General features: G+C 36.4%; 1 protein-coding gene across 1 annotated transcript; it reads left to right on the top strand.

Annotated features, from left to right (window-relative positions):
- Positions 1 to 271: 271 nt before the first annotated feature.
- Positions 272 to 8377, top strand: arg1 (arginase 1). Its single transcript, XM_042508537.1, has 8 exons — positions 272 to 382; positions 465 to 537; positions 3503 to 3677; positions 5011 to 5170; positions 5462 to 5556; positions 6265 to 6369; positions 6745 to 6881; positions 7797 to 8377. Exons 1-8 carry the CDS (start codon positions 272 to 274, stop codon positions 7958 to 7960), a joined length of 1020 nt encoding a protein of 339 aa, XP_042364471.1. The 3' UTR covers positions 7961 to 8377.
- Positions 8378 to 10534: the final 2157 nt, after the last annotated feature.

Raw genomic sequence — 10534 nt, 5'->3', positions numbered from 1 at the left:
TTAACAATAAACATTTCATGTAATTACCTTTAAAGTTTCTACTTTTATTTTTTAAATTCTATGCTTCAGTAATTTAAAGGCATGTGGTATCGGGTTTTATGGGGTTTTTTGTATGTTTTAGTCCTGGTACTTTTACTTGGCTGCAAATAAACTACCTGTTAATTAACTCATCGATGACGTCACACACCATCGCGTCCTCGCGCCCCGGGCGGTGACGTCACGGGGGAGTTTTTAGGAGGACTCCGGTCGGTCGGTGTGTTGGTCAGTCAGCATGAGGAGCGCGAGGACGCTGCGGGAGCTCGTCTCCAGACGGAGTCTACATCACCACCATCATCACGCGCGCTCTGCGGGGATCATCGGAGCACCTTTCTGCAAGGGGCAGGTGAGCGCACGAGGACACGGTGCAGCCGCGTGCGTCTGCCTGTATGAGCGCGCGTGAGCCAATTGTTTTTGTTGTGCCGCAGCCTCGAGACGGAGTGGAGAGAGGTCCGGACCTGATCCGAGCCGCGGGACTGCTGCAGAGACTGCACGAGCAAGGTGACGACCGCGTGCGTGCGTGCGTGCGTGGAAGAAGTCTAATAAAGTCATTTAGTTTGGTAAAAGTAGGCTACCAATACAACTGTGTATAAATACTTCATTTAAAATCCAAAAAGTATCACATTATTTTAGTAATTATTATTATTATTATAAATAATAAGTAAATCTTTTATCAACTACATGTACTGTATGTCCTTTATTTTAGTAAAATGCAACAGTGTGATAGTACTTATTTTAAAATACTTCAAAGTAAAGTTCAAGTACTCGGTAGTATTATACATTACAAGTAAGATAAATGTACTTAAAATATCAAAAGCAAAAAACTGATTGAGTGGTAAGTACTCAAAACCTTAAGTAAGAGTAGCAAAATAATACTGTAAAAATACTTCATTTAAAATCCTTAAAAGTAAAAGCAAAGGTTTGTAGTAACATTATTTACTAAAATAAGGAGTAGATATATTTTCAGCAAAAAGAAAAAAAAAAGTAAAATATAATGTTTAAAATACTGGTTTTTTTTCAGTGGTGGGAGAAATTTATTTAGTAAAAGTACTATAAAATACTTCATTTAAATCCATACAAAGTAAAAGTATACAATGGTATTTTATATATTAAATTGAATGAATGAATCTGTTTTTTCAGCAGTCAGAGAAGTACTCTGGTTCTATAATACAACAATTCAAAAATATTTTTACTTTTACTTTTACTTCACTACTTTTCTTAAATAAAATGTGTACTTTTACTGGTACTGGTTTTCGGGGCTGAGAGAAGTACTCAGGTCCTTTCTTTAGTAAAAGTACTAACGCAAGGGTGTAAGAATACTGCACTACAAGAGAAAGTTTTGCATTTAAAAATAATTAAAAGTATGCAAGTATTGTCAGCTTCATATGAAGTATTCTGCATTTCTGTAGTAAAATGTCTCCTTACATCATTAGATTAATACTAATAAAATAAACGTATTTAAACACCACAGATACCAGAGTACAATGAAACATTTCATTCAAAGACAGAAGTAGTGTGAGTAGTAACACCGCAGTCTACAAATACTCAGTCTGAAAATGAAGTTTAAATATAATGTTTGTCACTTTATATGTGACATATTTTTATATTTATTACAAATTCTCACGCTCTCCTTTTATATCTCCACCAGGACGCTCTCGAAAACGAGATTTTTAATTCATCTCAAGGTGCTTTTTCTGGTGAAATAAAATAAATAAATATAAGTTATAATACACTATACAGTAACGAGACAAGTACTACAGTTTGAAACACGAGAAAAAGTTTCAGTTTCGTGAAAATAAAATAAATATTTCCAACTGTGACTTCTGAGCTCTTAAAAAAAAAGATTTAAAATGAATGTTGTTTTGAAATAATCTGCGTTTATTAGTCATTGACAGGCAGAGTGTGTGTGTGTGTGTGATCAGTGTGTGTATCTGGGACACAACTTTAATCTGATGAGACTTACAGCTCAGAGCAGGAAGTGTGTGAGTGTGTGTGTGTGTGTGTGTGTGTGTGTGTGTGTGTGTGAGTGTGTGTGTGTATGTGTGTGTCTGTGTCTGTGTGCACGTGTGTGTAACAGTTTTATTAATGGCACACATCAGAGGAGATCACAGAGGCATCCGACCTCGATCCTCACAGCACACGCACACACCACAGAAATAGATCTGTGTGTGTGTGTGTGTGTGTGTCTGTGTGTGTGTGTGTGTGTGTGTGTGTGTTGTGGTGTTGGAACAACAAAGCGGATCAAATATAAAGTAACAGAAACTTTGCGGCGGGTAAAGCGCAGGTTGTCCGTTCAGCCTCACTGATCTGAAAGACGAGTTTTCTCTGACGGAATAAAGATTTCACAGCGTGGACACAAACCTGGAGGACTTTATGTCCTGTCTTTGTGTGGACAGACGGAGACATCTGTCCAAATGTAAACTGAACAGGCGTGTGTGTGGTTCACAGCGACAGAGGAGATTCATAAGTCACTCATTTCAGCTGCAGCAGGTTGTTCTGTCTGCAGAAACCTGTTTACTTTGCATTGCAAAATAAAAATGATCTACTGACTGTTAATGTTCACACAGAGAGCATGCTGGGAAAAATCCGCCTGTCGAAACAACCCTGGCTGCAGTCGAGTCGTCCTTTTTGCTCGGGACGGTTGAACACGGAGCAAAGGCACTGACCAACAAACAAGAAATGTTACACAAACTGCAAAAAAGAAAATTTAGATAAAATCTAGATTTGAAAAATTATTCTAAAGATGCTCGAGGAAAAATGAAAAAAGGTCATTTTATTTATCAGAATTATATATTTAAAAGTATTTTTACATAAAACTGCCCACCTTTTTAAAATCTTTATGTAGCCTCTCAGCTTCCGTCAGAAAAAGCTGGCATCACGTTTCATTCAAAAACATAAAAACAAAGCTGAGTTGCATATGAACATATATTTTTGGAGACAGTGCTGGTTGTAATTTTTGTCTTTTCTTAACCCTTTAAAACCTGGATTGTCATCACTTTTCTTGATCTGCATTCACTCAGTTTTTACGTTGTTTTTAGAAACATGGGGAAAAAAGGCAGTGAGAAAAGAAACGTCCCACAAAATGCAAACAATTTTCTAGATTTAAAAAATGATCATGTTTTTTTACAGCTAGGGTAATATGTCAAACTGTATTTAGAATTATCACGATTAAATTTTTAAAATTATTTTACAGAATTATTATAATTTTTTTAGCTATTTATGTCTTGTTGTTATTGTAGGTTTTTTTTGGAGGGGGATATTTTTTTACTTTTTTTTCCTTAAATTGTTATTTCTGCCCATGTCTTTGAGGGAAATCGAGCCAATTAGACCACGTCTTAAAGGGTTAACTCTGATGTTTGGAAGACAGAAATAATGATGACGGAAAGAGAAGGTTATTTTTAAAACGTTGTAAATAAAAAATACATAAATCTATATATTTTTTTAAAATTTGTGTTTGTGTCTGCAGGCTGTGCAGTGAAGGATTATGGGAACCTGGCGTTTGAGGAGGTGGTGGACGATGAGCCGGTGGGCGTGTTGAAGCGTGTGCGGGCGGTGGGCAGCGCCAACCGGAGTCTGTCGGAGGCGGTGCAGGCCGCGAAGAAGGACGGACACACCTCAGTGATGCTGGGAGGAGACCACAGGTGAGCACCGTTACACTGTCAAAATAAAAGTCTAAGTCAGGCATCGAAAATGTTACTTATGAAAAAACTTTTACTAATTCCTTGCAATTTTTTGGGACATTTTTGGCAAGTTGTTCATCAACTTTTCCCCAATTTGCTCAGTTTTCAAACCAAGATAATAAAACATCATTAATCTAAAATGTTGCTTGGATACGGGCTGTCATCAGTGTCATGAATATTTTTATATTGTACGTTTCTGCAAACATTAGATATGTTACATTTGTACTTTTCATACACGTTAAAACTCACAAAACGTCAGTTTTACGTGTTTTCAGTGACGCCGCTGACTTCACAACTTCAACGTAGTAAATATTTAAATTGACTTTGGTTTGTGTCCAGTGACAACAGCAGCATCACAGTCTGTCAACCATCCATCAGCAGGACACACAGTCCACCTCAGTCCACTTCAGTCCACCTCAGTCCACTTCAGTCCTGATCAAACCGTGTGATTGATCAGCTCAGTCAGTGTGTATTTACTGAACGCTTCTGTTTCTGAGATATGACGTTTAGTAACGGACAGAAGAGTATTTTTGTAAATTATTACGATATCTCCATGAAGTTGATCTCTAACATTTTGGATATCAAATTTCATCACTTAATTTTATCCTTTTAGGCGTTTGTGTGAAATTTTCGTCAGTGTATAAATTCTTTATGTTTCCTGAGGTGAGAGTGAGACCAAATTTTACATTTGTGGACGTTTGTGCCATATTTGAAAAAAAAAAACTTGCTTTTTTCGTAGCCCATTGTTGCTGTACATGGAAGTTGAAACTATAATTGGGGAAATATTTAAGGAATTATAAAATAGCAGGCAGAATTTTAATATAAAATGGGATCAGAGATATTTTTGTCCAACAGAGCCAGACACAAAAAACTAGACTTTTTTAAAAAATATACATGATAATAAATAATTTTATAAATAAAATATTTTCTTTATTGTTATAATAAATAATAATAAAAAACTAAAGGATAGCCTGAAATAAATTAATTTCAGTTTTCCTTTAACTAGATGAAGTTTATTTTGATTTTATCATTTTTTTCTTTTTTATTTTATATATCAATTAGTCTGTTTACTTATACAAAAAGATTAACAGAAATTCCCCAAAATCAACCATCAAACCTGAAACCAATTAAGTTATTCAGATCATTCACTTTAGGAAAAGTAGTAGTACCATAATTCAGAAATACTGTTACGAGTACTAAAGTATTACCATCAAAATGTACTTTAAGTGCCAGAAGTAAAGAGCATCTCCGTGACAAAGGCGCTCTCGGTCTCTCTGGTTTTCGTGTTCATCAGCCTGGCGATCGGCTCCATTCACGGCCACTCGGCGGCGGTCGGGGAGTTGAGTGTTGTTTGGGTCGACGCCCACGCAGACATCAACACGCCGCTGACCACGTACACCGGAAACATCCACGGACAGCCCATGTCTTACCTCCTCCGCGAGCTGCGCTCAAAGGTCAGTTTATCAGCGACACGAGGAAGAAACTCGTTTGTCCTGAGGGGGGCGCTTAATTTCTTCATTACGAATCTTTTTAAAGTTAATTACGAGTCGTAATATCCACCTCCAATTATTCAGCCTGGTTTATGAAATGAGATATTTTAAGACTGAATTTGATTATTAAGATTAGAGAAGCTATTATCGATCAGCAGATGTCGCAGCAGCAAAAAAAGCAGTAATCAAATTTATTGTAATGTAATATAAATGTAATGTTATTTAGTTTCTGTCTGCTGTTCTTTGTGTCTCCAGATTCCCGCCCTGCCAAACTTCTCGTGGATCAAACCGTGCGTGTCGGCCAAAGATCTGGTCTACATCGGTCTGAGAGACGTGGATCCAGCAGAGCAGTAGGTTTTTACACCAGCAGGTTTAAATGTAAAAGTTGATCCTATAAGTTAACTTTTTTACTTGATTTTAGAGATCAGAAGACAGAAATAAGGTAGAGGTAAAACTGTCTTTAAACTGCTGTTTAAATCTTTGTTTTGACTCCAAAGATTAAGACTGAATTACTACAGTTAGCAGCTCTGTCTTGGTGCTTTCAGATAAACATGCAAATGTTCAGCAGGTAATTATTCATATACTTAGTTCTCCACATGAAATAATATACAAAATATTTCAAAAATATACAAATTTCCAGTGGTGGCATGTTTTAAAGCAGATTTACTAAAATGGTTTTATCTAAAGCAGGTTGAAAAATGACGATGCAGTGTGATCCATTTACATATTATCTAAACAGTCTGCTTTAAATTAAGTGAGCCATTCATATTTAACATTTATATTTAGCCTGTTAGCTGTTAGATTTAACGTTTAGATGTAAAGATAATATTTATATTCAGATTTTAATTACATATTTAGATCTAAATTTAACAGTTAGATTTAGAGTTCAATATTTAGATTTAAAATTCAGATTAAACATTTAGATTAAGATTTTAATATTTAGATTGACACTTAACATTTAGATTAACTTTTTAAAAGTATAAACACATTGTTAACAGTTATATACAGCGTGTTTTACATGAATCTCCTTAAATTAACTTTTTCTCGTATTTTCCCAGTTACATCCTGAAGCTTCTGGGTATAAAAGTGTTTTCCATGTCAGAGGTGGATCAGCTCGGCGTCGCCAAAGTCATGGAGGAGACCTGCGACTACCTCTCTTCAAAGTAATCCTATAATTTTGGGGATTTAAAAAACCTTTTTAACACTTTTAGGAGCTACATCTTGCTGCATCCTACCATCCGCTGAGCAACACCAAAGCAACTACAGATGATTTTAGTTTCAGGTTATTTCCATGAATTATAAAAATTTAACTAAATTTGAACTCTCTTACAGACAGTGGTGAGATGTAAATAAGTACATTTACATGAGTACTGCACTTAGCACATGATATCAACCGTACAGATGTTTTTTTAAATTTGTTTTTTATTGTTTTATGTCATTTTTGTGTTGTGAAGTCAGAGTGACCTTTGACCACCAAAATCCACTCTCACTCTAATATTAGTAATAATGAATGTGGTTTTTTTTTTCCGTTTGTACAGAGTGAAGAAACCGATTCACCTGAGTTACGACATCGATGCCATTGACCCCTCTGTTACCCCGGCGACCGGGACGCCTGTAGTCGGAGGGCTCACCTACAGGGAAGGGATCTACATCGCTGAACACATGTGTCAGACAGGTACTCAGTCTCACAGCCCATCACCCATCAATCGCCCCTTTATACACACAGGACGTTTGTGCCAAATTTGAAGCACTTCACTCTAAATATTCTTTAGATATGGCATTCACCAAAAAAACAGAGGACAACGTCACTGTGACATTTGACCACCAAAGAGTAATCAGTTCTACGCTGGGTCCAAACGGATGTTTGTGCCAAATCTGAAAAAATTCCCTCGAGCTGTTCTTGAGATATCACTTTCACAAGAATAAGACAGTGACCTTGACCTTTGACTTACAAAATCAAATCATTTCATCTTTGAATGCGAGTGAATGTTTGTGCTAAATTTGAAGAATTTCCCTTGAGGCCTTCTTGGGTTATTGCAATCACAAGAATCAGACAGATGCAAAGTCGCAGTGACCAAAATCTGATCAATTCTTTGTTAAATCTAAGTTGACACTTGTGCCAAATTCAAGAAGAATTTAAGAAAGTCCCTCTAAGTATTCCTCACATATCGTGTTAACATGAATAAGAAAAAGAATTCCACTGACCTTGACCTTTAACCTATGACCACCAAAATATAATCAGTTTAATACTGAGCCCAAGTAGACATTTGTGCCAAATTTGAAAAATTCTTTCAAGGTGTTTGTGAGAAATTGCATTAACAAGAACGAGATGGCTGCAATGTAACAGCGACCTTTGACCACCAAAGTCCAATCAGTTCGTCTTTCAGTTTAAGTGGATGTTTGTGCCAAAATTGAAAACATTCTCTCACGGCATTATCAAGATATCACATTCACATGAAGACATTTAACACCAACTAAGGCCTTATTTTCTGGTTAATGAATTCAGTACCTCTCAAGACTTTTTAAGGATCCCCATAAACCCTGAGTAAGTTTCATGAAATGTCCCCTCACACCTGTGCTCGTCCTGCAGGTCTTCTGTCGGCGGTGGACCTGGTGGAGGTGAATCCTCTGAGGGGTCAGACCGAAGAGGATGTCCGCTCCACGGTCAACACAGCGGTGGATGTGCTGCTCGCCTGTTTCGGGCGCCGCCGTGGGGGAAATCACTCACCAGATTACCACCTGCCCGAGCCTTGACAAGGGGACGACGCAGCTTCTCCGACCGCACTGATGGACACCTGAACACATCTGATCACCTGCAGAGACTTATGGGACAGCCAGATTTTAACTTAAAGACCTCAGGGCTCCTGATTTCAGCAGCGTGCACGCTCCTGTTTACCAAACCTTTAAACCAGGAGGTTAATTTAAAAAAAAACAATTCCCAAATTATGAAATTTATTGATTATTTCACTGATTAGTCTTTAGACTGAAAGAGTAAGACTCACCTGCTAAGACTGCTTGTTTTGGTACAAAGATAATTTGTTAATGTGAAATAGAGCAGAAATTTTTGGTCACTGCAGACTCATCAATGAATTTGATTCAGCTCCATCAAATGTAAATTCATTAAAAAAATATTGAAGACTGTTTTATAATCTGAAAATGTAATAAAATGATTTTTATCATTTTAAGTCAAACACCAGTGAGAGACTGAATTTTCTCCACAAAATGACCATGTGTATTTGGACCATGTTGCTTTTCCTTAAAAAATTTGAGTGATATTTTAAAGGAAAAATTTAGATTTTTTAAAAAATAATTTTTGCCATTTCTTTTTCTTTAAAATTTTTGGCGTTTTATTTTTTCTTTAAAATTTTTTTGTGATTTTAAGACGTACCTTTCATAACAGCAGAGCCGTGGATCTGCTGATGTTAAACTTGGACCCTGTGTACTTGAACTAATGAAGAATGTTCGCCTTTTTTGGATTCCTCATTTACTACTAAGGCAAGCGAGAAAACCATTATCTTCTTCTAAATTCAATTTAAAACAAGGCGAGTAATTGATAGACAAATGACCATTTTGCGGGCGATTTGAGTACACATTACATACACTGTGTATATACACACATTTAGTTGGTACATTTTTTTGACAGCAGTTTTTGCCGATAACTAAACCAAACACGGTAAAAGATGAAATGACGCTGGCTAAGTAAATGATACATTGTTGTATATGAATATTTGAAAAGGGAGAGTTTTTCTTGTTTTGCAGCAGTTCTTTATACTTTATTTTGATTAGAAACATATTATATATCCCACAGACACAGACACCCACCCATTACATTCTTTACATTTATCTTTTAAGAAAACAATCATTTCTGTCACATAAAAGGGAGTGCAACTCACATTTCTTTGCATAAAGTAACCAGGTTGTGTTTGTGTATTAGGAGGATGTTTTCTGCAGTAGTGAAACAAGTCAGTAGTTTAAGGTCAGTGATGAAGGACATCTGGACATTTAAAGGAGTGCTAGGTTTCCCCAACAAACATTTATTTGGGGCGATCAAATCATCTGCCCCCACCAATACATTTTTTAAATTTTTGGAGCTGGACCGTTCATTAGCAGTGCTGCTGAAGTATGTATACGGTTCAGTTATGCACTGCATCACACTGTCGGAGTGCAGAGTGTACTCTGGGCAAAGACGGAGCAGCAGAACATCAGGCGCATTAAAAGTGAAACCTAATGGCTAATTGCACTGGGTCTATTAATTTGCTTTCACTCATCCATCCATGTGATTTGATCAGCTCAGAACTGATCAATTGATTATTACTTATCCTGCAACTCAGTCACAACAAACTGCTGCTGGGGAAAAAACAGAACTACTGACCCACGAAGCCGCAAAAATGTCAGAATTTAGAAAGGGGACATAGACTGATTAAAAAAAAAAGGACCCACACAAGATATAAAAAAAACAAAAGTCAGTTTTGCCTCTTCAATATGGCGGCGATGTTAAAATACTGCAATAATTAGCCAAAACTGGAATTTCATCATTCTATTGTGAGACATTTGTATGAAATTTGACTTTGATTTTTTGCGTTTTGGACAAAAACATATTTTGTTAGGTCACGGTGACCTTTGCCTTTGACCACCAAATTCTAATCACTTCAATCACTTTAATCAATTCTTGAGTGCAAGTGGATGTTTGTGCCAAATTTAAGGTGTTCTTAAGAGATCGTGTTCACGAGAGCGGGATGGAAGGATGGACAACCCGAAAACTGAAATCCAACCTCCTCTTTCACCGGCACAGAGAAAACAGTGAAAAACGGTCTTGCTCCAAATTCAGTAGTATGCAATTCACAGTCTTTCAGCAGTTATTTTTTAACGTGTATAATATGTTTGGAGTAAAATCTCAGACATTTTACCTGGGTATTGTGATGTTGTTATTGATGCTGTTGTTGGTAAAATTATTTTAACCTTTAGGGTCCGCTTTAATATTACACACACTCGTATTGCTCTGCGCACATAATTCGCTTTTCAAAATTATGCTTTAAAAAATATTACACATTATTATTTTTACTATGTTTTTAGATGGGGAAATTTTATTATTATATAAATTAATTATTAATTTAATAATTATTTTTGATACACTACACGCAAAGTAGTTTTTTGATAATCGCAGCCTGCGATATGTCAGTGATTAGCAGCAACATTGATTGTGTCTGTGCACCTAGTGGAAATAGCATGTATGTTCTCCATATGCCAAATATAGTAAAAAAATAAATACATTTAAAAAAAAAAAAGAAGGTAGAAAATGGTAAAAAAAAAAAAAGGCAAAGGCCCAGA

This window comes from Plectropomus leopardus, chromosome 19, assembly GCF_008729295.1.
Source record: "Plectropomus leopardus isolate mb chromosome 19, YSFRI_Pleo_2.0, whole genome shotgun sequence".
Taxonomy (NCBI): Eukaryota; Metazoa; Chordata; class Actinopteri; order Perciformes; family Serranidae; genus Plectropomus; species Plectropomus leopardus.
The sequence above is the reverse complement of the archived record's forward strand: the minus strand, read 5'-3'. Positions and strand labels throughout refer to the sequence as shown.

Coding starts and splice junctions, on each gene's coding strand:
- arg1 (XM_042508537.1), top strand. CDS start 272: ATGAGGAGCGCGAGGACGCTGCGGGAGCTCGTCTCCAGACGGAGTCTA. Junction 383..464: donor CACCTTTCTGCAAGGGGCAG/GTGAGCGCACGA, acceptor GTTGTGCCGCAG/CCTCGAGACGGAGTGGAGAG. Junction 5,557..6,264: donor GACGTGGATCCAGCAGAGCA/GTAGGTTTTTAC, acceptor GTATTTTCCCAG/TTACATCCTGAAGCTTCTGG.